The sequence below is a fragment of the Agrilus planipennis genome, unplaced genomic scaffold, assembly GCF_000699045.2.
Source record: "Agrilus planipennis isolate EAB-ADULT unplaced genomic scaffold, Apla_2.0 scaffold255, whole genome shotgun sequence".
In the NCBI taxonomy this organism is placed as follows: Eukaryota; Metazoa; Arthropoda; class Insecta; order Coleoptera; family Buprestidae; genus Agrilus; species Agrilus planipennis.
The window spans coordinates 145111-172140 of record NW_020439062.1 but is presented as its reverse complement, the minus strand read 5'-3'; the positions used below and the strand labels follow the sequence as shown (position 1 = coordinate 172140).

Here is a 27030-nt window from a genome sequence, read left to right as displayed (position 1 = left end):
TTTTTATTGACTTCCATAGAGTCCTCTGTTCTCCTATTCTCTCTAATACCTCTTCATTTCTAACCTTTTCTACCCACGTTATCCTCATCATTCGCCTATAACACCACAAAAAAAGCAAAATTCTGTACAAATTATTATGAGCAAGATTACCCTACCAAGCGGGTAAAAAGGCTCAACAGCAAGTTTGGTAATGGCTTTTACGGTCAGTTGGTGATCTGATGATGCTGATTCGGGTCTAAAGACCATCATACAACCGATCCGAATCAGAACAGCATTAGTTCAGAGAGTTTTTAATTTTTGCCTTATTTTGGTTACTAAGGTTGTACGTAAAAGTGACGAATTTTGATGTAAATTTGGCAACAAATACAACAAATAAAAAAATCATAAATTTAAGTAGGTCTTAATACCCAGCACTACATTAGCATTCAAACAATTCCTTGAGGAAGAAACGCTTTACCAAAGTGTTGATTAGGAGTGACCGAGATTATCCGATCTAGGTAAAACACGATTTTCGGATTGAAAAAGAAAGCCAATTTGTTTGTGTAGTTTATTTGCATTTAAAAATACATATGCATTATTCCCGAGCAAGAAACCTTTCTAAAGTAAACAGAAGGAGGGTTCAATAAATGCGTAAATGGATTTTTAACGGTTCACGTAAGTTTCCAAATACCTGGAAGGCACATTTTAAGTGGGCTTGAGTTGTTTTCAAAATTGAATCCTTTTCTAACCTCGACCGAACATTTGTCACATTCGCTTCGATTATCTAAGGACTAACATCCGCTGCACATAAAATTTGGACTGGAAAAATTAATGCCATATACTAAAGTGCTATTATAATAACAAAATGGGATATAACTATAATAAACTATATAGCTTTTGTTTCAAATTCAAATAGTTTTCAATATTTTCCCAGTGGGAAGTTATAAAGTCGCTAGAGTCGAATGGTACAAATTTTAAGTGAATGTCTATGTGCGTCTGTATGTACGCGTGTGCTTATGCACGTTCGGAATTATCATTCATCTCCATTATCTCGACGCATAATCACACAACATAAAGTTGACTGGATTTTCTGCAAAATCGGTTAAGCCAACTTTTGTAGAGAATTAAAAAACTAAAAACTGAATTTTGCAATTTATAAATAGTACTATTCATTAATACAGAATCCAAACCATTTGCGAACAATATTCTGATGTAGGTCTACCTCTACTCCTCTTAACTTCTGATTCTACCTCTAATAGCTTCTGACTAGCCCTTTATGCCTGAGAAGGTGTCCTAACAATCTATCTCGCCTATTTTTTATTAACTTCCAGAGTAATCTGTTCTCCTATTCTTTCTAATACCTGTTCATTTTTAACCTTCTCTAGCCACGGTATTCTCTTCATTCGCCGGTAACACCACATTTCGAACCTTTTCTTTGCCGCCTACCGTCCATGTTTCGCACCCGTACAGCGCCGCGCTCCAAACATACACGTTTAACAATTCTTTTCGAATTTATAAATTAATCGCTCGCGAACATAGAAGTAACTTCTTTTTATTGAAGACGACTCGACTCTACGCTATCCTCTGCTTTATTTCCTTACTACTCCTTCCGTCCTGATTTATCTGACTTCCTAGATATCTAAAATCAGGCACTTCTTCTAATCTTTCGTCTCCTATCTTTACATTCGCTCTTTCCCTACTCTTTCTTCCCTTGCATACCAGTATTTTTGTTTTACCTTTATTTATTTTCATACAATACTCTTTTGTCAATACCGCTTCCATTTTATTTAAAGCTACCTCTAACTTCTCCTTGCTAAATGCTAATACTGCTATATCGTCTGCAACTGAAAGCATACGCGAGTACATAGCAATAAAATAAACAATATCTAAAAAAAATAATGATAAGTAGAACATATGGTATTTATATTCTTTCCACTGGGAAGTTAGTTGTGTGGACCTCCAGTGTCGCACCTAGACCATCTTTCTTGCATTTATGTTTATCCAATATGTACTTGAATTATCATACTTAGTCAAAAATTGCAACAGAAACATATTTTATCATAATAACAAAATAGGCACGAGAGAAAGTTAAGTACGAAGTGTATACAGGTTGTTTCTGAAATAAATAGCAAGCTTGCAGGAGGTGATATGTCTCTATAAAACAAGAAAATTAACTAAATGTTTGGTGTTCCAAAATTCCACTGTTTTCGAGGAAAACAAAGGCAAAGGCTAGTCCGGCCCTTATAGGATCACGCAAGAACTAATTGAACACCGTAGTTAATCAGTTGGTAATTTGCAGCCTCTGTATTGCATTTGCTTTGTATTTTTGTACTCATACATTGTGGTGTGGAAATTTGCGTTACAATTGTTTATACGTAACGTTAATTTTATTTTTCTTTCGAGTTCTTAATATTACGTTGAGGTCCACTTTAATTAATGCTGCATACTATCAGCTGGATTTAATTAATTTTTATAATAATCAGCGCCTAAAAACGTTATTATGTGTATTACCGTAATAGTAAGCTGTTTATATGTACACTATTAGCCGATGCACAATCAGTAGTGTATGTTTACAATCTCCATCGATGTAGCTGCCTAGTTGTTATCGCTCTCTGTACTAATCTTGTGTTATTAATTCACGCCTAGGACCGGCTTGAGATTGCAATTTTTCTATTTTTCTTACAATTTGTTTTGTCCCTTAATGACGCTTCTTTGTTCATCATGCGATTCCCTATTACATCCAGTTAACACCCTTCATAGCTTGCCAGTTACTTCAGAAATATATTTCAGCATTTAGGACATATATATATAAATGAGAAAAAAATAAAAAAGTATAGCACAGAAAAACCTTTCTAGTGTCAAGAAATTGCTTCTTTGAAATCTTGTTATTCTATCTTCGCTTGGAAATAGTTTCCACTTGTGATGCTCTAAACGATCAGGCAGAAAAAATTCTTCAGTTCCACTAAAGAATCTATTTCCTCCAACACGTCTACTCTGTGTTGTGTTTATTGAACAAATAGAACATTAAGTGATACATAAAATAAAACGGCTTAGTGCTTAGAGATACTGCCGGAAGAACTTGACCTATTTGGATACGTACTTTGGAATAGAAATCTTAAAACAAGCCTCGAAAAAGGATAACGCTTTGTTTCGGTCGAGCCTTTATTGTATTTTGTGAACGTGCGGCCTCTTTGTTTAAGAAATATTAACTCTGATAAACAAGATGAATAGGTACAGAAACAGTGGAAAACAAAATCTCGACGGTGCAATAAGTATTTATGAGGGAAGTTTTGCACTCGCTAGGAAGTAATGATTACTTATGTCATACATACTACACTGGAACAATTTATTTAACATCATGTATGGTTACCTAAGTAGTACTGATTTGCGAACATGAAAGGGGTATCTATAATAAATCTACAATTAGCAATTTTAGTATGTATTGATGTGTTCAAAATAAACCATGAATGGTGGTTAATTTAGTAACGGTATTGGCAATTGCTAATACTATTGTGTCTCACTTTGTTATAGCAGTTTATATAGCTAATAACCATTCATTATAAAATTTAAATAAATTGTCAGAATTAAAAATGTTATTACACATGCCGGTGAAGAAAATGACTATAAAAACTGAAGAAAAAAATCCCTATGTAAATGTATAAATTGAACAAATATAAAAATAGGAGACGAAAATCTGGATGAAATCAGATAATTCACCATATAAAAAAATGTTACACACGAGGTGTCTCTGAAATAAGCAGCAACCTTGCAGGAGATGATAAAGCAAAATAAAATAAGAATAATATGTAAATGACTGTATGTCCGAAAGTTTGCCGCTTTCGAGAAGAACGTCAGGCAAATGTAACTCCGACCCTGGATAATGCGACAACGCAACACCGTATTCAATCAGTTGGTACTTAGGAGCATCCGTATTGTATTTCTTTTGTAATTTCGTACTCATGCATTGTCTGTTATGTGTTAGATTGGACTTAGTGTAATTGACGTTGGTTATGTTACAAACAGCCTAATAATAGTTTTTTGTTCTTCTAATGTTTTAGACTTGTATGTATGTAGTCAGTCGATTTGATTGGAATTAGGTCAGTGTGACAGTCATAGAATAGGTCAGTGTATACTACATAGTTGTTACAATAGCGCTTAGTACGGCAAAACTTTGTGACATAATACTGATTTATGGATAATGCAAGTACAATGTTGATGTAGCAGTCGAATTGAACCGTCATCGATATCCCTAGAGAAAACTTCCTCACCGACATTCATTAAAAATTAGGCGAGATATAGTGGTAAGACACTCTTACTGACATGAAGGGTCAGTAAAGGCATATTAGAAGCAGAAACAGGAGTTAGGAAATGCGATGATAAGCCCAAGATAGGTAGAGGTGAAGATGCTTGTCCACGCTCATGACCTCATGATGACGATTACTCTGGAAATACTGAATCGATTTCAAAAACTTTTCCTTTTAATAGCTAACACTGACTTTGATTGAAACATCTTTTTAACGAAATTTTCTTATCGTTCAGTTTTATAATAACCTTAATTGACTGCCAATGCATAAAAAGCATGTTTTTCGTAAAAAACGTTTTTCTTTTATTAACTTTGACCTTAAGTAAGCTTTAATGACTCAGGAATCTCTTTCTAATATCTTCTTTATAGCACAAAAATAAAGCGACTATCTAATTTATCTAGATATGTAATATGTTATATGCGCTTATACAGCTAATGCTGATTTAAATTAGATTATCATGGGTTATCTCCAGTGTCATATACGTAGAAACGAATTTAGATAAATTAGAATAATATTTTTAACAATAACTTTAAGAATTTCAGGTTAACTAAGAGATAAAAATAATTAATTTACAAGAACTCAAATAATAATCTAACCATTATTAATAAATAATTTAATAAGATAAAAATAACTTTCACCTACCTTGTTACCTATATAAATGGGGGATGCAGAAAATGGCCGGAAACATTCACAAGGTGAGTGAAGACGACAAACCGCCTCACCACCCTGCCTTATTCGCTTCTCGTGAATCATAGATCGATCTCCGAATTCGACTTCCCAGGTTAATAATTCCGTCATTTAATTAAACTGTCGCTAATTAGTCTACTAATTCAGTAGGTAAGTAAGTGTTAGCTTGCAATTTTAAATGAATAATTTAGAGGTACTAATTTTGTGCCAATGATCTAAGAATTTATGGACAGTATTCAATAGTATAGTAACGATATTTTCTGGATGGATAGCTTTCCTTGAATCCTTCGAATTTCAATTTCAGAATTATATTTTATTATAAAGAAACATTAAAGAAATAAGGAATTTTTTCTTTTGTTTTTCTTTTAACTCTATACATGACTTCTTTTGTGTGTTTAAACAAATTGCTAATATTATTGAATCACTTCCATTTGGGTTAAACTATTTCATCAGATTAGGTAAAGGTATGAGATTAGGTAAAGGTACGTTAATTACTTCATGTTGCGATGAAAAATAAAACTCTGTACATGTAATTTTCTTTGGCATTTAATGATCAGGTTTCCCTTTAGGGAAGACAATAATATATATACAATCATGTACACTAGATAAATCTGAAACACAGACTTAATGATAAAACTACTAAACGCTAAGTTCCGTAAAATTAAAAATTATTTAGACAGTAAAAACGCATTGCTGTTGTCATGTCATTTTGGCTACATTTGCCAGTGCGAATTACAACATTTCAAATTATTAGTAAGTATATGTATTAGTTTTTAAAGCGAAACTGAAGTTTTGCGTATATAACAAATTATAAAAACGATTTACATAACGTCAGTTTAGTGAATAAGTAGGTAAAGCAATTTATTTACAACAGTATCAACTTGAACCTAGAATTAAATTACAACTATTCTTGTACTTCTTGACAGGAGGTAAAAATATAAGAGGTAAGAGTGAGTTGTATACTTAACAATACGTTGGTGGTTAAAGTGAGGAAATTTTTATATTTTTAATTAGACAAATACACACACACATAAAAAGTAGTAAACCAATTTGATCTCAAATGCTAACAGATTGATTTTTTTTAACATTAGTATTAAATTTGTAAAAAAAAGCATTTGAAAATATTGCTATTAATGAATAACTGCGTTTGAGATTTTAACGTTGTCTGGAATATGAATAAATTTTCTGTTAGTATGCTCGGATTTTAGGGGTGGTTATGTTTTTATGCAGACAATTTTTTTTTAATCTTCGGGACAATGCTCAAAAAATTACAGAAATATAGACGTCGATATACTTAACTGCAGACAAATATTATGACAAAAAACCATGAAATTTATCTTGATGTTTCCTCATTATTTTGGAAAATGTTTTATTAGACAAAGTTATTTTCGAAGAGGAAATGAATTGCTGACATTGAATGTAACGTTGTCTTCGATCTTCGAGATTATTTGAAAATCAAGACACTTTTTTTACTGGGAGTATCGAGTAAGTACATATTTTTGACTGCAACAATAGAAAGAGTGAAGTAATTTTATGATCGGAAAACTCTTGCTCTTAAACATTTCCTATTCCGAATGACCTTTTTCGCAATATTTTGTTCCTGTCCGTCACCCCTTTTGTTTCAACATACGTACCTGACCTTCGGGAATTGAATTAAATATATCTGGGTTAACATTTCTAGTCTTTTGGGCATTTTCTCGAGAATGTAATCATTAATTTAAAAAAATTGGGACACTTTCTTCTGTTTAAAAACCTAGGTAACATTCTATTATACAAACATGTTAGCGTAAAATTTGACCATATTGCAGATGACATTGAAATCTCCTGCGCAGCTCTCCAACAGACAACCCTAGCAAATATAAATTATTTTCCTTTAATGTAAGCTCACTCTTGCAAGACAAACTCTAATTAACGGTAAATAGTTGTTTCATATGAATACTCAATTCCAACATAATATGAAACGAACTAATTTAGTCTCCAGGCAAAATTATCTATTCTGAAATTGAGTTCAGGGTTGCAGAGTAAATTGTAAAAACGCCGAAATTCTACCAAAATTTCTGAATTTGTTTAAAAAAGCATCAGAGTCTTTTACGTTTTTATTACAAAGAATTAACGTACAACTGTAATAAAGCATAAGCATTTACCTAAACTTTTTTACACTTACATTTCTTCGAAAATATGGAAGAGCATATTTTTAATTTATCTACAAAATAGAGAACAATGTATGAAACAGTATGCAATTAAGCTAAATAAATATACGAAAGAACATATACAAATGAAAGCTGGGGATACAATAAGTCAAAGTTTGCCCATTTGTATTTTTGATTCTTTGAGATTCTTTCACAATATTAGACATAAAAATATTTAGCTACTAAATCATCTTCCTATGCTGCAATTGAAATTTAGTATGGGAACAACATCACATAAATCTAATGGTGTATGCTTTCGTGGCCGGCGACTTTAATAAAGTTAAATATTTTGTTCTGGGCTTTTTGGCAGTTGTTTTTAGTAATTCCTTTCTGAAGTTTCTCCTACAACTGCGCCAGGAATTTCAAGGGAAATATAACAACCACCTCGCTACAGTTGAAAATTCCTACAATCGGGAATAAAACCAAAAAACCCAAAATAGAATATTTACTGTAACAACATCATAGTTATAGTATTTAAAATAAGGTTTTATTATGCTATGTTATTCGAATTATATTAAATACCAATAAACACACTTACCAATCAGTGTTCAAGTTAACGTACCTATAAGCTTAGACAACGAGCTGTACTGTTATATAATCAGCACACCCGATAGCATCAGTGGCAGTAACTGTTAATTTCAGCACTTCTTAGTATGTGTACAATGGGCATGTAGAGACATTGGTAAGGTAAAAAGAAAATTCTCCTTCGTCTTCATATATCTGAATGCTCTATGAAATTTAATGCAATCACTTAAGAAAATTAATTCAAAGTATCACCATCTTTCACGTAGAGATTGCTATGAAACTTCTACAAGTAAAAATATACTTTGTCAAGTACGATTCCCCCTTGTTCCCAGGTTTAAAAAGTACCGACTGCGCGTACTTGGGAAGTTTAATATTTGATTGTGGGGTTAAATTCACTAATAATAAGTTTTAGCATAATTTTAAATATTATAAATTGAATTGTAGGTACTTCAATCTTACTTTTCTTTGTAATGTTATATCTCGTGTGAAATTTTGATAATTTCATCGAACAAACGATAACAATTTGTATAGAGATAGAACTCGTTTAGGTAACTTATTTCAGTTGCATTTTCGTTCACTAAAAATAGCTATTCTTGTTACTTTAAACCAAAGGCATCGATAGTTTGGCGCCATCGATTCTACAAAAGCCTGCTGATGACGGATATCCGCTTCCGCTTTCGGAAACACGTCACGATTCGATTCGCCTGCAGATAACAAATACATTCATTTCTGGGCTCCGACTGAGCTTTAAGAGTGCTGGCTAAAAGCGAACGAAATAGAAGTCCGGTTTTCTTGATGGAGGTGGAGGCGGTTTGACGCGGCGGCAGCAGAGAACCCACACAAGGGTAAGGGACTCTGATTAAGCAAAAAGTTGCGATTGAAAAGTGCCTAGGTTCTTTTACTTTTTTGTTCCTTGAGAAAATCCATTTTATTTGCAACTCAGTTTTAAGGCGTAAACTCCTTTGATTCAATGGTAAGCGAACTTCCGTTAAAAGGGCCAGAAATTTTACCGAAATAAAGTTTTCACAAAATGTATTTAGGAGAAATGAACCATTACTTTTAAAGGCGAATGTGAATGTAAGATAAAATACTTTTCAGTTCACTCTAGTTTACTGTTTTCTTTAAGGTGGTTTTATAAATCAACGCACAAATGATTGAAGAATGTTTAAAAATGTAATGTTTATTGATTTTTTATTTTATGAACAAAATAAGAGTGAGGCCAACATAGACACTATTTATAATTATTTCATTAAGGTTTCATTATTAAACAAGGCCTCTTCAAAAAGTTTTAAATTAGTAAAAATTTTTAATCTGAATATGATCCAGTTTAACATTGTATTTATGAAATTATTACATAACATTATTGTGAAATGTAGTCTGAAAAATTGATTGAATTATTTGCCTTCCTTTTACGTAAAATTGCAGATTTTTTTCAAATAAACCAACAAACTGGACATAAAACCATTTACCGACTCATATTCCCTTTTCACGATTTAATTCACCATTACTCTAATTAAAAGTTTGACATAAAGCAACGTGGAATTGGATAAAATTTTCATCACCCAATTTTTACGATAATTGAATTTCTGCAGGCGATTAAATGCAGAACATTTAAAACCAAATTCTTTGTGTATTTCACTGTAAGTTATACATACAATTTGGTTTCCCTGTTGATATGTCAACCTTGTTTGAAATTACTTATTAAAACCTATCCGAGATCCTTTTTGTATTCTATGTATTCCTTAAAATTAAAATCACTATTTTCAATGTTTGTAAGTAAACGGTATTAAAAGGCCGACTAGAACTCGAGAACGGCTGGACTAATTTCGATAATTTTTTTTTAAATATTTCGAGGAAGGTTCTTATGAAGAGAAAAATTGAAAAAATTGTCCAGAAAAACGTAAAAATCAAATTCAAACTGTTCCTAGCTGTCAATTCTAGGGAATTGAATGAATGAAATTTTTTGACAAATACACGGGGAAATCCGGAAATTTGGATAGTATTTATTTGGAAAAACCTTCATGCTATAAATTTTGACATTTTTGTTTTTGTTTAGTTTTACATGAAACTTGCTCATTGCCATAAAATCAAACCATATTTCAGCATTTTACAAAAATCGACCTCTGAAAGGAATTGAAAAGGGTTGTAACGTTTAAATGTTAGATATTAGTTGGTTTTAATGCTCATTCATATAAAATTACTGATATACCTACTTTAACATTTTAAAAAATTCAACCTCTGCAAGCTGAAAGAGGTTTGCAAATATTACATAGAACATTTTTTTTTTGGTCAGATTTACTTGAAACTTGATGTTAATGCTCTCTCATTTAAATTGAAAAACACCTATCTCGGTATTTTAAAAAATTCAACCCCCAAAGGGAGGGGCCTAAAAAAAAGGGGTTGCAATTTTTGTTTGTGACATATTCTATTTGTGGTTGAATTTACTTGAATCGTGGTGTTTATTCTCTTTGATATAATTAATCAAATGAAAAGAGGTTGCAACGGTTTTATAGGGTATATTTTATTTGTAGTCGGATTTACTCAAAAGTTGCTTTTTAATACTCTTTGTTGAAATTAAGCAAATACATGTTTTGGCAATTTTTAAAAATCAATCCCTACGGATGAAATGTTGATGCTACATTTGTATTAGAAGTCTAAGATGGTGACGTTACATAAAATTAAAACTTTCTAGTGGTGAATTGGGAGTCAAAAGGTTTTAGAGAGAAACAATATCAATTTCTGCGAGCGAAGTCACGGGGAAAAGCCAGTAGGAAATACACTATTGGTAGTGTTCATGACTTCAAGGAACTAGTTAGTATGTACATGGATACATATCACTGGCGAATTAAACAAAATCGAATAACATGATAAAAAATAGGAATAAAACTATTTTCATAGTAGAATGAAGATTCGGGTTATATGGCCGTGGTCTAAGTGAACTATTGTGTCCAGACGTTTCGTCAGCTACTGCGGCTGGCATCCTCAGAGGTTGTGCTGCGTTGACAACGTGAACGTAGATTATATCTCGATGTCTCGACAGCGACTGTGAACAAGAATCGCATTGTGGTCAATTATTCCGAATATCCACTACAGTTGCTGTCGAGATATCGAGATATAATCTACGTTCAACGCAGCACTACCAGCCGCAGTAGCCGACGAAACGCCTGGACAGAATAGTTCATTTAGACCACGGCCCTGTAGCCCGAATCTTCATTCTACTATGGATTCCGGCCGTGAAAGCCTTTGTTCTTATATTAAACTATTTTCAGTAAAAGAAGATCATTTACCGTAATTTCTAAGGGAGTATGAAGGGGTAAACCGTTCACCAATGGAACACTAAGCTGTCCGAGAGTGATTCTACCTTTACTGACAAGATTATATGACGATCTTTGATCATTGTAAATATATACGTGACAGATGATCCTTTTGCAACTCCTACGTAATGATTAATTTTATTTTTTAATGTTTTTTGTTAAGTACGTGTTGTTTAATTAAAGGCTTCATTTGTAATACATCTTTGCAATAAAATATTTAGATTATTTAATTGCAGTCGATAGAACATTAAAAACCGTGGAAATGAAGGGTAGATCGCTAATTGAATCAAAAAATTATATTAATAGAATAATGACAATAATAAAATGTTTTCTATGTCTTTGATTGTATCTCGCTAGTATCTTAAGTTAAGAATGATTAGATTTCAAAACAACTAAAATAAGAGAACAGAAAACACAAAGTACAAGAGTTCAACATCAAACATCTAACACTGATTTCGCCTTAAATTCTAAGCAGTTTAAGTTGGGAGTGTTCGTTTTTGGATAATAAAAACGATTCGTTGATTAACTATTCCTATAAAACGACACATTGTCTGTGGATAGATTTAGTTAACAGTAAGAATTAATACTCTGCTTCAAATTTTTCTAATTTTACTATTTTGTGCGCTTTTTTTCTCCATTTGTGTTCAAATAACCACTCATTTGCATGTTATATATAGAAAAACGTACATATTCATACAAAACGAAGTTGTCCGTATTCTTAAAATTCAGTCAAATAGAACTGTCGTATTTTTTGTTGAAGAATTTGATGTAATTTTCCTCATGCATACCTAAAAACCAACTTCGTAAAGGTTGTGACTTGAAAATATAACTTGATTTTCTGTTCCTGAAACTCTTACATGATAAATGTAGTTTGTTTTCTTAGGTAGAAAACAATTCAATATTTGTCCTGAAGCATACCTCTTGAATTTTTCATTTTCCCTTTAAAAAATTGTATCTAAGGTTGACATTCAAAATTTATGTTAGGTTTTATTTTATTTTACATAAACAAATTGTAATATTTTAATAATTTAAATTTTTTCTGCTCACTACAATTACGTAATATTTATCTCAAGTATTATGACAGTTCTAATAATTTATACAAACGCCTTATTGTCCTTTGTTTTATAGTCTGTTTCAAATGGATATATGCTGCATGAATACAAATGCGACTGTTTCGGCATGTCACAATCCATTTAGCTAATAATCACATTTTTGAAGCAGAAGAAAATACAGAAACATTTTCTATAGTAATTCTACTACTACACTAAACATAATTGGTAAATTAATTGATAAATAATCACGAAATTACTTAAAATGTCGTCTTATCGAATACGTTGCCCGACAACTAGAAAAATGAGTGGAGAAGTTATAGAAAATGCTTATGAGTACATCTAATAAAAGATATTTTACATTAAGAGAAAATTAATAAATGGAAAATAGAAACGATTTTTAAATTTTCACGTGACCTGAAACCTGAAAAAAATGCGGACTCAGCGAATATAGCTTATATTTTTTGTCATAAAATTCCGATGACGTCATGTAAGATCATTGCTACTGTAACTAGGGTGATAAAAGCGCTCATCGTGCAGTCTTTTTCCGAAATAAAAGTAATCGATTTTAGTTCTGCAAATTGGTAGGCAAATTCTTTCATTAATAGTTTATGAATTTGTTAAAAAGATTTGCAGAAATGTAGGTCGTAACCTAACCTCTCCCAAAAACGATAAAGCTGTTGACAAAAGATGGAGATTGACGAGAATATATGTATATATATGACGGGAGAATATTATATTTAATTAAACTGTTTATTAATTAGTATTCTTGATGTATGCAAAGTTGTAGAACTGTATTATAGTCATGTTAATCTTCATCTTCCGTTCGCAGTTTTATCGTTTCTGGGAAAGGTTAGGTTACGACCTACATTTCAGCAAATATTTTAAACAATTTCATAAGCTATAAATGAAACAATATACAAATTTGCAGAACTGTAATCGATCATTTTTATTTACGGAAAAGACCTTTACCACCCTATTTGCAGCAGCAATGACTTCTACAAAATGGCAACTATCTTAGACGAATCTTATGAAAAAAATAGAAACTATATTCGATCAGTTCGCATTTTTGTAACCAACTGTTAGACTATGTTTTTACGTTTTATGTGGAATTTTGATTCATAGCATTAGATCAGTTTATAACCTAAAACATAATAAATCCGAAAATTCACTGCATTATAAAATAAATTGAGAGCAAAAACACCGCAGTGTATTAAGCATTATGAAATCAGGTACAGATTCTACTACGAGGGGTGATTGATAAGTATCCGCGTTTGAATACAGATGACAGATTTTTCTAATTATGGAAAAAGTGCAATAGCGATTGATGACTAGACTCTTGTTTTTGTATGGGAAGACGTGTACGGAAATTAAAGGAAACTTGGACATCCCTCATGGGGACTCCATGCGAAGACAACAACCGATATTGGTTCAATAAATTCAAGCGTGATCATACGTCCGTCGTAGACGAAAAGCGTTAAGGCAGACCCGCGAATGAACATAAGAGAGATTGTAGAGATCATAGGCATCTCATATAAACATACGCAGAATATATTTCATTTGGGCATGGTAAAGCTATTGTCAAGATGGATGCCGCGTTGAATGACCAATTCACAGCAGAATTTGGACCTGCTTAAGCGCAATCCGAAGGCGTTTCTGTGCCGCTATGTGACTGTGACTGACTGGATAGGTCACTATACGCCTGAAATTAAAGAACAGTCAAACCAGTGGACTGCACGCAAAAACATGCACCAACAGTTCGATCGGCCGGAAATGACCTCCTCTTTACTAAAACTGAGTAATATTTCGCAGTTTGACAAAAAGTACTTTTCGGAGAGCTTAAAAAAGTTGGAGCTAAGTGTGTCGATGTAAGAAGATACAATTGTCTCAAAAAGAACACGGTACTTATCAATCACCCCTCGTATCTTTAGTCATTTTATAAACAATTTCAGCTATCCAATTAATTTTCAGCCACTTGCACCAAATTGTTGTATACCTATATCATTATTAGTTGCATTCGAGGGCGAATCATCGTTTTGTATTCATGCCATTTTCACCCGAATTATCATGTTTTTAATAGAAATTAATGTAATTGACGATAATAGGTTTCATAACTTTATTAGCGTGTATTAATTTCCGAAAATGGTTTCCCCTATTATCTCATTCATATTAATTACCTATATATTGTAATTTTCAAGAACTGCTTCAATTTCCGTTCACGATCAATATCACTAAATCTTCTTTTTATCAATGCAATTGAAATAACTACAACAGAATGTAGCTAAAAATCCTTGCAAAAGAACGTCCAGATTAGTGGAATATCAGCAAGATTCTGTTACAAAATGCAACACAATGGTTAGGTTAAATTTGAAACCAGAATCATTTGTGGGATATTTATAGCTTGAACGATTACCTAATAATTTTGATAATATCGTTTAATGAACCAAACCCTTAATTAATAAAATTAATGAAAAAATTGAAGCAGAGTACAGTAATCACATTGCAGAATTAGTTAACATAAAGATGTCTACTGTTATTGATTACCATAAGTATAAATAGTATTAATATACATTCTAATTTAACACCATGCGAGAGCAATACTTAGGTAGTAGTAACATTTGAATATTTTACAGATGAGTATAATATATTGTGTACGGGTGCATACATGTATGCATGCACTTTATTTACATCCTAAGTTAGTAGACAGCTTAACAAGAAATGACATCACTCTTGAAAAGATTGCTTCAATAGGTTATTAAAAAGGTAACTAAAAGGCCTAAATGATTAACCATTTTTTAAATAACGTTTAGTAAATCGCATTTCAATTAAAATAATGCAGTCTTACTAATTTTATCAATTATTATTTATCAGTCGTTCAAAACCACACGAAATCAAATCAGAAAAATTTAATTTAATAATGTAAATATCGCATCGATACGATTTCAGTGTAGACACAATTATCTTTAACTAATTATAAATCAATTAAATCGCATGTAAGTGTAAATATCTGCATTAATTATAACAATATTTTCAGAATTCGGAAAATATATCCCAACAGCCATATAATATTTGAAAGTGATTAGTCAGTAAACATTGTGTAACTGCATTCATATTGTTTTTTTTTTGTTTTGAAAAATGCTTTATCAACATAATAATTATTATAACAAACTGTTTAAGTAGGCCTTTTAGTTGAATAACGGTAGGATTTACTGACAATATTGCTTTTGATTTTTGGAGGCTTTAAACGGGTTCTCTCAGTATAATGGCCTGTCGTTTTGCTTTCTGCCTTTTCGCACTTATTATCACAATATCACTCAAAAAAGTGCTGTCATTCATTAAAAAATAGCACCATATATTACTTGGAACTAGACTTAATTGTTTCGAAGCGGGGCGATTCGGCGAATTACAAAAACCACACTTGTCATTTACTAGTAGCAGGTTTAGAAACTTGTCGTAGTAAGCCTACTACTAGTAAGATCTACTCAAAGACTCGATCCATATTCGGAGCATCTTCTGTCAATGTTTTTCAAGTACGTTTCTGAATAAACACTACGCGTTCGATCGTCATAACGCAAGGAAGGTCGACGTATGTCCAGCGCCTCCAAGTCAGAAGGCCTACGCCTGCAGTAACTGCAGAAAGCACACTTTAAAGTATTTTTGAAAGCTTCCCGAAAGTCACGATTGAAGTAAGCGTAGATAAGCGGGTTCAATGACGAGTTAAAGTAACCGATCCAAAACACTATGGCAATCACGATTTCAGGAGTTTCGCACCAATCACACAAAGAAGTTATCACGTACCACAGGAAGAAGGGAAGCCAACACAGGATGAAGGCTCCCATGATTATACCTAAAGTTCGCGCGGCTTTATGTTCACGCTTTAATTTCATCAAGTTCCTCTCTTTAGTAGGTGTATGATGAAGATCTTGATTAACCTCGTGGAGAGTTAAATTCTTCGATGAGCCGCCAGAATTTGAGAGCATGTCGCCATTTGTATTATTTTGGTGTAGTAGAAGAGCGTTTCCGTGACGATTGTAGAGTTCCTTTTCTTGTCGATTCGCTTCTCTAAATATTGCTAAATACGTAAAAACCATTATGGTGCAGGGTATCCAAAAGGATATGCTGCTACTTATTACGGCATATGGTTTGTTCACTCGAAAATCACAGATATCAGGATGCTGCTTCCTGAATTCCTGATGCCCTTGTGTGGTGTACCAACCTTTAAATATAGGCACAAAACTAATAACGGCAGGGCAAACCCATGTACATACGAGCATTATGGCTACTACTCGCTTAGTCATATTAATTGGATACCTTAACGGTTTTACAATTGCATAATATCGATCAACACTAATACAACACAGATGTAATATGGAAGCAGTCGAAAAATATACATCCATGGAGTTCCAAAAGTCACACATGAAGTATCCAAATACCCATTTTCCGTATACTTGGTTTAAAAAGTTAAAAGTCATCGCGACCATGGCAACAAGCATGTCGGCAAGAGCTAGAGACACTACGAAATAATTTGTTATTATTCGAAGTTTTTTATGTCGCATCACAGATACGATGACAAGCAGATTTCCTAATATTGCACTTATTATAATGGTACTCATCAAGATAATTTTGATTATAAGGAAAAAGATATCGGTCCATTCTTGTTCCTCTTCCGTGCCATATGCTGAACTGTTTAGAAGAATGGCATCTGTCTCATTAAGTCTCAGCAAATTGTTATCCATAACATCTGTGATATTGTTTACAATTTAAACCGTTTTTTCAAATGTACACCTGACTATCGGCGAATATTATGAGAATTATGCCTGATGAGTTTCTCACACGATCCATCATTTTTGGTTGCTGATGGAAGGCATGTGACGCTGGAGACCTGCAACAACAGCAATAGTTTAGAAGTTATCATCAAGCTATTTCGTTTAATAAAAAATAACAGTATTGATACTGAACAGTAATCAACCTTATTTAACTTAAGGAGAACGTATGAAGAAGAATTGTAAGGTAAATGATGGGATACAGTGTAAAGGACGACTAACGTATTTTGATTTTAGACTAAATATGTTCATAATTTCATCTTTTTCTGATTATAATGAGAAGAATCGCTTGTAAGCAAATCATTAATCAGTTTCACCTAAAAATATAATCTTTTGCTAACCCAATTCCTACCATTTTTATCGATTCTTCTAAAAAGTTTTTCCTAACCGTGTTAACTCAGTGAGCAGTAGATTACTCATAAGCTAATAGCTAAACATCTGATCTCCTAAGGATCAAGTTGTTTTTAAACCGATCGTTGTTGAGAGTTTGCGAATTAAAGGATTGTGTAGAAAGACGAATCCCAATCAAATACTATTGTGAGATTTGTCTTGTGATTATTTGGTGCATTATAACCGAAATTGAGAAACACCCTAATAGGATATTCTGCATTTTAGAGATCAAATGTCTGTTTTCTTTGTGTGTTACAAACCGCTGATGGATGAGACTGTTTTAAATGCTATAGTAATGAGAGTAACAATAATTTCACTTTTGAGAAATGTTATTGACTGTTGCTTGACTTAATATTGAGCTGACTGATTGACATCGAAGTAATTAGAATATGGACAAACTTTACGCTAACACAATTCGGTAATACAAGGGTTACATGAAATAGCTGCACAAGTGCCCTATTGTTTTTTATCAACGAGATAGTGCTTAAAAAGTTACAAAAATGAAGACCTCGGTGTAATTAATTGAATTCCCTAAGGGCGGATACGTGAGTTGAAATAAAGGGAGAGACAAACAAGGGTAAATTATACAAAATTTATTAAAAAAAAAGGCATTCGGAATGTGAAAAATTAAAACTAATTCAGCTGCAAAGGTATTACAGAATATCAAATTTCCGGCTTTTTTCACTGCTGAGGTCAAAAATATGTATAAAAAAAATAAAATGACCTAGAAGGTAAAAATTTAGGATATACTTAAGGTTACCTATTGATTTTCTCTTCAAACGAATACAGCTTTTGTCTAAAACATTTTCAGATGTAAGAAGAACCAATTATGGAAATTTGTGAAGAGCCTCGACAATCACATTAACAGCAGGCTGGTCTATATCAAGTACATTTGTGCTTTTGATAATGTCGTACTTCTGTAGAATTCAATGAATTAGTGTAAAGAAATGAGTAGGTAGGTTATAAGAATTCGGGACAAAAACCAAGTGTTTTTTTATTTATACCTTCGATTTGACAATGATACACATAAAATTATGATTTTTGTTGCTTTTCCGGATGAAGAATACTTGATCACCTTTCATTGTACACAAAATCATTAATAAAAACAATAAAACACTTCGAAACTATCAATAGCTTGTTATGCATAATATATACCATAACTTATACTTATACACAGTATTATCCTATAGCTGTTTCACAAATGAGTAGGAAGTTTTGAAAGGTGTTAACTAGATGCAATAGGGAATTGTACGGTGAGTGAAGTAGCGTGATTAGGGTCAGAAACATTTTTAAGAAACACGACAAACTTGCAATCCGAAGCTGACTCTGGGCAAGAACTGAAAGCGTACAGAGAAAATACGATATCAACTTAGTTAAATCAACGGAGAATGTAAACAGTGACGGATACTACTATACAATAATATTTAGACGTCCATTACGATCAAAATTAATTAAATAACTACTTTGTATATCATTGGTAGTATGCAGTGGGTAATTTTTCAAGTACACCTCCACATGGTATTAAGAGTACAAAAGAACAAAAAAATTAACCGGAGGTTAACATCAACAGGTAAATTTTTATCTGGATAAGTAATTGTAACTTCCGTTTCATCTTTTGCATCGTCTGTTTCAATTGCATCGTAGTGAAACCTAATTATTTTCCACGTAACTGATTTTCAGACATTTCCGACTTAGCAATTTAGTAATGTAAAATAGTCTATGTGTACATCGCGGCCTTTGTAGTATCCACTCTGTAATAAATAATACAGACTACGGTAAAGTTTTCAGCACATACATCGGATTCAAAGGGACAACCCAGAACGGACAAACAGCACCTTTGGAATTTTATTTCATACTAGTGGATCCGTCCGTTGTCCTGTCTTAACTATGAATATTATATGTATATTGATACGATTAATAAAGAAGATAGTTATTCAAAGCATTATGTTTATTATTCTAATGATGTATAAAAATGAATCCCTATTTCCCTTGGTGACGGGGAACATTAGATAAATAAATACCAAAGGCAATCGCTAAGAGTCTGTTGCATCAATCCCGAAAATCCATGTTTTTCGCATGGCCAGTTGTATGTCGCCTGTTCCCGTATCGGTATGCCAACAAAATTATTATTTTTTATTAATTATACCGATTCGAATTCAAAATTCATAATTAAGACAAGAGTCTGTCGGATCAGCCAGTATATCAATATAATTCCGATGGATGCATTTGTGAGAGATAGTTGCAGAGCACATTCTGTCAGTCGCTGGCAGTTATGTGAGACAACTGACGGTGATGTCAAACGTCAAGTATGTGGTCGTTTTGTTTTCTTAAATTTTCTAATGTTTCGCACAACTTTCTTAAGTTTTCTTTCACAAAACCTCCTTCTGACAATAATAAACACAACAAAAAAAGAATTAGCGAAGTTGGTCCAGCCGTTCACGCGTGATGCCATGACCAAGGGAAAGAGGGATTCATTTATAGATATATATAGATTACTGCACACATCTGAATCGACTTCCAGAATTTAGCTTACTTAGTACTGTCAAACATGAGTACATCGAAAGAAGATGACATTGCAGTGTTGAAAGAATAACTTTATTACACTCCGGCATGTACCGCACATTCATGTGCATTTTCATGTAAGCAGCAGTACCTGGATGTTAATTTTAAAAATTGTAGGAGTCTCGGCGGATTTTTGAAATACCATTGGTACTAATTTATTGAAACGTTTAAAAGCGTTTATAGTTTAATTTCCTTGTACTAACAATTTATTATTACTGAGTATCATTTTTCAGCGATCAACATCATTAAAGACAGTACAACTGTAGAGATAGATATACAGGGGCAAAAGATTAGTATGCTTAAATTAGCAGATGATATAGCAGTATTAGCATCTAGTAAGGAGGACCTAGAGATAGCTTTAAATAAAATGGAAGCGGTACTGACAGATCAGTACTGTATGAAAATAAATAAAAGTAAAACTAAAATACTGATATGCAAGGGAAGAAAAAGTAGGAAAGAGCGAATATCAAGATAGGAGACGAAAAATTAGAAGAAGTGACTGATTTTAGATATCTAGGAAGTTAGATAAGTCAGGACGGAAGGAGTAATAGCGATATAAAGCAGAGGATAGCGCAGGGTCGTGTCGCCTTTAATAAAAAGAAGTCACTTCTATGCTCGCGCACAGTTAATTTAAAAATTCGAAAAAGGTTGTTAAAGGTGTATGTTTGGAGCACGGCGTTGTACAGGTGCGAAACATGGACAGTAGGCGCGGCGGAAAAGAAAAGGTTAAAAGCATTCGAAATGTGGTGTTATAGGCGAATGATGAGGATAACGTGGGTATAAAAGGTTAGAAATAAGGAGGTATTAGAAAGAATAGGAGAACAGTGGACTCTATGGAAGTCAATAAAAAATAGGCGAGATAGGTTGGTAGGACACCTTCTCAGGCATGAAGGTCTAGTCAGAGACATATTAGAGACAGAAACAGGAATTAGAAGGGGTAGAGGTAGGCCTAGATTACAATACTGTTCGCAAATAGTTAAGGATGAGGGTTGTTCTAGTTTTAGAAAATGCGAAGTTTAGCTCAGGATAGGAAAGAGTGGAGGTACGGGTCCAACCAGTCTTCGGACTGACGACCTTATGATGATGATTATTTTTCGATAGGTACAAATAGTGAATGAACCGTAAACCGTAACATACCTAGAATTGTGTTAATTACATTTTTTTTACGATGCTCTTTTTACGTATCATCATCATAAGGTCGTCAGACCTAAGACTGGTTGGACCCGTACCTCCACGGTTCCCACCAGTCTTCGGACTGACGACCTTATGATGATGATTATTTTTCGATAGGTACAAATAGTAAATGAACCGTAAACCGTAACATACTTAGAATTGTGTTAATTACATTTTTTTACGATGCTCTTTTAACGTATCATCATCATAAGGTCGTCAGCCCTAAGACTGGTTGAACACGCACCTCTACTCTTTCCTATCCCGCGCCAATTCTCGTATTTCCCTAAGCTAGAGCAACCCATATCCTTAACTATTTGCGAACAGTAATGCAATCTATGTCTACCTCTAAATCTCCTTACTTCCATTTCTGCCTCTAATATGTCTCTGACTAGACCTTCATGCCTGAGAAGCTATCCTACTAACCTATCTCGCCTATTCCTTATTGATTTCCATAGAGCCCTCTGTTCTCTTACCCTTTCTAATACCTCTTCTAACCTTCTCTATCCACGGTATCCTCATCATTCGCCTATAACACCACATTTCGAACGCCTTTAACCATTTGTTTTCCGCCGCGCCCACCGTCCATGATTCGCACTCGTACAGTGCCGCGCTCCAAACATACAGCTTTAACAAAACTAAGTATCACTCTACTCTACTATTTTTGTAATTCATCCCTACATTTTTAAGTATATTTAATATCTTGTCCCATTTGACATAGTCAAAAGCTTTTTTTAAATATGCAAATCTTATGTACGCCCTCTTTCTTTTTTCTATCGTTTTCTCTGTTGTTACCCGTAAAGCTAGAATGGTCTCCCGTGTTCCTCAATTTCTTCTGAACACAAATTGATCTGGCCCTATTAGTTCATTCGCCCTTTTTTCCATCCTCCTCTGTACAATTCTAGTTAAGATTTTGGAGCATGGGAAGTTAAGCTAATTGTTCTAAATGTCTCGCACCTATTCGCGCCTCTCTTTTTAGGTATAATTACTACCACGTTATATATATCTATATATATAAAAATGAATTGCTGTTCGTTAGTCTCGCTAAAACTCGAGAACGGATGGACCAATTTAGCTAATTTTGGTCTTGAATTATTTGTGGAAGTCCAGAGAAGGTTTAAAAGGAGAATAAATATGAAAGTTGTTAACTATCTTTCAGATTATTTTTATGTAGATTGATAAATCTTAAGTTTTGTCACAAATTTTCTGAACGCAACCATAATATTTGACATTTGACAACCAAGTTTATTTTATACAGTTAGGTCTTTTATTTATTGATTGAGACAGTACGAAGTCTGCCGGATCAGCTAGTAAAAAATAAAAAAATTGTCGCGACTTCATACGTATGAATGTTAAATATTGAAAAGTTATACAGAAAAGTAAGTTTTATCTTGAAATATCCTTACCGGTATGGTTACTGCAAAATTATAGTCTAATCCGTTCGTTTGCTTTTCGACAAAAATTATATTGATTAATGCTGCAAGTTCATTAAACCCAAAGTCATAAATTGTCTTTTGTAAAGTGCCATGCATTGTGAACAGTAATGACCAAAAGAAAATCTTAATGTACAGATAACGCAAATGGGAAAGTTACAAATAAAGTTCTGAGAATACATTTTTGACATAAAGGGCCAGAAGGATTCCTGTAGTCGATTAGATACAGTTGCACGAACCAATTCAATTCAAAAACCATTTATCTGGTTTTACCTTGTTCACTTTAACTCTTTAAGATAAGGTTCTTCTCATATACTGGTGTATGCATTTCTGTTTAAAAATTATCTTCAATGACAATTCAACAAAAACTTCTTGAAATCCTTAATTGTAATTAATGGAATACAAATGTCCAAAATGAATAGTACACAAATGTCAATGTCGAATCTCTTACTTTACTTCTCTGCTTATTATTATTTAATTTAGAAAATCCGAAATACTAATAGAGTAAGTCCGTAACGTATACTTCGTTTACTTTCTGTAGCGATGTGANTACATAATTATATTCATGTCTAGATTTAATGCATCAGTTCGCCTGAGTGAAACTATTTCTAAATGTTTACAATAAATACAGTTGTTATCACTAATAAATAATTAATGGAAAGCAGCCTAGATCAATCCATACAACCTGTCCCCCATGTCTGTAAAGTTTAATCAAAATCGGTTCAGACCGTTTTGATGATTATTATTTCATGCAGACAGAAGTTTTAATGGTCTTTTGTATTATAATAATATTTAAAAAACCATATGAACTTACAAAAAAGAAGTGATTTCAAAATAAAAGACAGGCACTTCAATTTGATTTATATGTATAGATGGCACAAGCCTTGGGAAAATGCTATTTAAAAATCAAGTTCGTTTTTAAAAAAATATAGGTGATGATGTTTAAACAAAAATGAAATATTGAATCAAAAGTCTAAAAGTAACTTATAGAGCAGCAACAAATATACTATAAGACCATTTAATTTATTTAACATTGTCATCATAGAAAGTCTACTAACAACATAAAAAACAACAGTGGGAACATAAAACTAGTTTTAGGTGATATCTTCGACAGTCTCCCTAATGAAACAAAATAACTAATGCGGTAATAATTAGCGAAATATTTAATTTTATTTAAAATTTTCACACCATTACAGTATGGATATAGAAGATAATTAAGAAAAAAATGTAGGCAGTGTTGCCAATCCAAAAAAAATGATTAAGGTGAAATTTCATTAATACATTTAACACTTCCAAATCCTCCTTGTAGGTTTCGAATTTATGTAGGTACCCTGTATACAATGACCTACAAAAATGTTTAAAGAAATGTATTGCACTCTTAGAAAATAGTGATTTAACCGAAGAGGCATCTCTTCTAAATCACACAAAGTAGGTGGAAGGAGCTATGCGGGATGTAAAAGTTGAATGACGGTCTGGCTCACACTTGACCTACTTTTTACTTCGTAAGGAATCATAAGGTTACGAAAATAAACATTTGTCCTCAGGAGTTTCTGGCCTAATTTATAATATAAATAACTGGATGTTGACGTTAAAAAATTCACTTTCTTTGAAATTTAATGACGCTAGCAGAATAAATAGTGAAGGTGGCGGCGTATCAATCGGAAAATAAGCATTAGAATTAATGAGATTGAGAATTTTGAATTTGCACAGCGTCATTATTAAAATTACTCACGGAAGCTTACGAAACTCCACAAGTGTTCAAGTTAAATATCACGTTTTGCTGCTACAAAACCACCATTGAAGTATTGTCAAGATTCGTTACCGTAATTAGAATCTTATGCCAAAAAGTAGAAACTGTATTCGATCAGTTCGCATTTTTGTAACCAACTCATAGACTACATTTTTTAGGTTTTCAACGCTTTATGTGGAATTTTGGTACATGGCTAGATAGATCAGTTTGTAACCTAAAACATGATAAATCCGAAAGTTTGTTGCATTATAAAATAAATTGACGGCAAAAATATCGCAGTGGAGAAACGCAGTTGTAGTTTTGTATTATGTATTATAAAAGCAGGTATAGATACTCCTACGAGGGGTGATTCATAAGTGCCCGTGTTTAAATACAGATGACGGCACTGACGTAAAGTCTCTATGTCTTTAGTGTCATCGTTAAACAACGCCTGTCGAAATTTCAGATAAATTCATTGATAATTTTGTTGTAGCAGCTGTTAAATGTGAGTGAATTAAATTTTCTCTAATTGTAGAAAAGATGCATTACCGATCGGTGATTAAAGTTTTGTTTTTGAAGACATGTACGGAAATTAAAGTAAAGTTGGACACCCTTTATGGGGACCTTTCTCCTTCGATGACAACAACCGATATTTGTTCAATGAATTCAAGCGTAGTCGTAGGTCCGTCGTAGACGAAGAGCGTTAAGGTCGCCAGATTGATGTTAACAAAATCCAAAACATTGTATTGGCAGGCCGGCGAGTGAAAATAAGAAAGATTGTTGAGATCATTTAAGCGTCTGGAGAATATACTGCATGGTGAAGCTATTGTCAGGATGGGTGCCGCGTTTACTGACCATTGACAAGCGAATTCGAATGACTAATTCACAGCAGAATATGGACCTGCTTATGCGCCGCTATGTGACTGTGACTGACTGAATCCATGCTACAAAACCACCATTGAAGTATTGTTTAAATGTGTTACCGTTTTTATACTAATCACGTCCTCCCATTAGAAAAAATCAATTATAACACCAGTAAACACAAACAAATACGTCGTACACTAGAAGAATTGTTTCTGAGTCACGCAAAAACGTCCGACATTTACCATACTTCATTTACACCGATTATACACGGTCGTCCAAATCATTTGCTTGCTGCACTGATGGCGTTTGATACGCGCGTTGTTTCATACAACCCTATATACACGGATTTAAGTCAGGTTTACGCTCCGAAGCCCTACATACCTCCAATCACCGTCTAGGGAAATGTTCGTCTCACGCATTGGTCAATACAATGATACCTACTATTCTGCACTAAACCATGACACTAACACATTGACCTTCGACTATCTACTAACAAATAACAAACAATACATGAGTACAAAATATAAAAGAAATATAACACGGATTCTGCTATGTATCAACTGACTGAATGCGGCGTTGTGATGTCATATTTCCCTGAGTGATCCTTCCTGGATCGGACTGAACCTTGCCTGTACTATAAAATACGGTTTTCTCGAAAACGGTGGAATTTTTCACTACCATTTACTTAATTTTCTTGTATTATGGTACCTTATCACCTTCTGGAAGCTTGCTACTTATTTCAGAAACATTATTGTATTTAGCAACAGCGTTAATTCAGGAATGTGGTTGTACAGTTTAAGGCCAGATGTTTGGTGTAAAGTCTGTTGGGAATCTAACAGTTTAGAAGTGTAAATAATACGACAACCATACCGAAGCAAAATCAACTGTCGACGCAAATGCAAACCCTCTTTAAACACAGCATTACGAAATTACGAGTGCATCTTTGAACTAGCAATTACTACGCTAGTCCGGTGCAATTAGGTTTATACCTTGGAAATCAGCTACAATGAAAGGATTTAAATGTTTCCGGATTTTTTATACTAAAACGTAAAACGTTTACCCTCTGAAATCGTTCCCTTCTTTTAAGGATACGTCCATGAAAATGACGTCATTTCTAATATACCTAATATATTCGTTTGTTAACTACAGTACACTGTGCTTTGCTGAGGTTTTTAAATTTCCGGAAACGATCTCGCTTTTGTCGTCCGTTACTGACTACACGAGTCGTGCATTTCCTACACCAGTTTTCAACGTCTTTCTTGCAGTTGACCCAGTAAAATCATTCACGTATCCTTACAAGAGCCTTGTTAACGTCAAAATGCACTTCTGAAAAACGATCATGAAGGTACTGCAGTACATCCGGCAGGAAATGTGATAATCGTAAATACCTTTGAAGATTTTTTCTTAATTTTTTATATTCCAATGATATTTTCCAAACACTTTTTGTGTACTTAACCCTTGACTATCATTCATTCTGTTCCAATTTACCCATCCGCTATTTAGGGTTTCAATTATACCAACATAGAGCCAATTCCCCTGATGTGTCTCCATGCTTCTATACATAACCTCCCCTCCTAATTTATCATTATCTCTCCGACAAAAATCTGACAACGAATTTCAAATAAAGATGGTGTAGGTACGTAAATACAGTCTAGAGATTTCAAATTTATAAATATCTGTTTTCTATAAATACTGACTAAACCTTGCATTATTAAAAAAGTTACAAAAGTTACTTTTCGATATTTAAAACTGGATTAATTATTATTAAGTTTTTCGTTTATATACACCTTTCTTTCAGTAGAATAAACGCAATAAGCCTTCTGGGAGCTGAAACAATTAAAGTATAACCAAATAAAAACCTTTACCATTTCAATAGGCATGTGTTTTACATATAAAAAGGAAGCTGACGACTATCTCCATGGTCGAGATTAATTTTATAGGCTAATCAATACCTATTTCGTTTTATACAAACTTCTAATATATATATATATATACCTTGGGAAAATGCTATT

At 33.3% G+C, this 27030-nt stretch overlaps 1 protein-coding gene across 1 annotated transcript in view; it reads right to left on the bottom strand.

Moving 5' to 3' along the window:
* Nucleotides 1-10866: 10866 nt before the first annotated feature.
* LOC108741617 (octopamine receptor beta-2R) overlaps nucleotides 10867-27030 on the bottom strand; it is a 104274-nt gene continuing 88110 nt past the window's right edge. Inside the window, exon 4 of the mRNA XM_018476471.1 lies at nucleotides 10867-16929. Within this exon, the coding sequence (XP_018331973.1) occupies nucleotides 15530-16783 (1254 nt within the window). The 5' untranslated portion in view covers nucleotides 16784-16929 and the 3' untranslated portion in view covers nucleotides 10867-15529. The remainder of the gene's footprint in view (nucleotides 16930-27030) is intronic.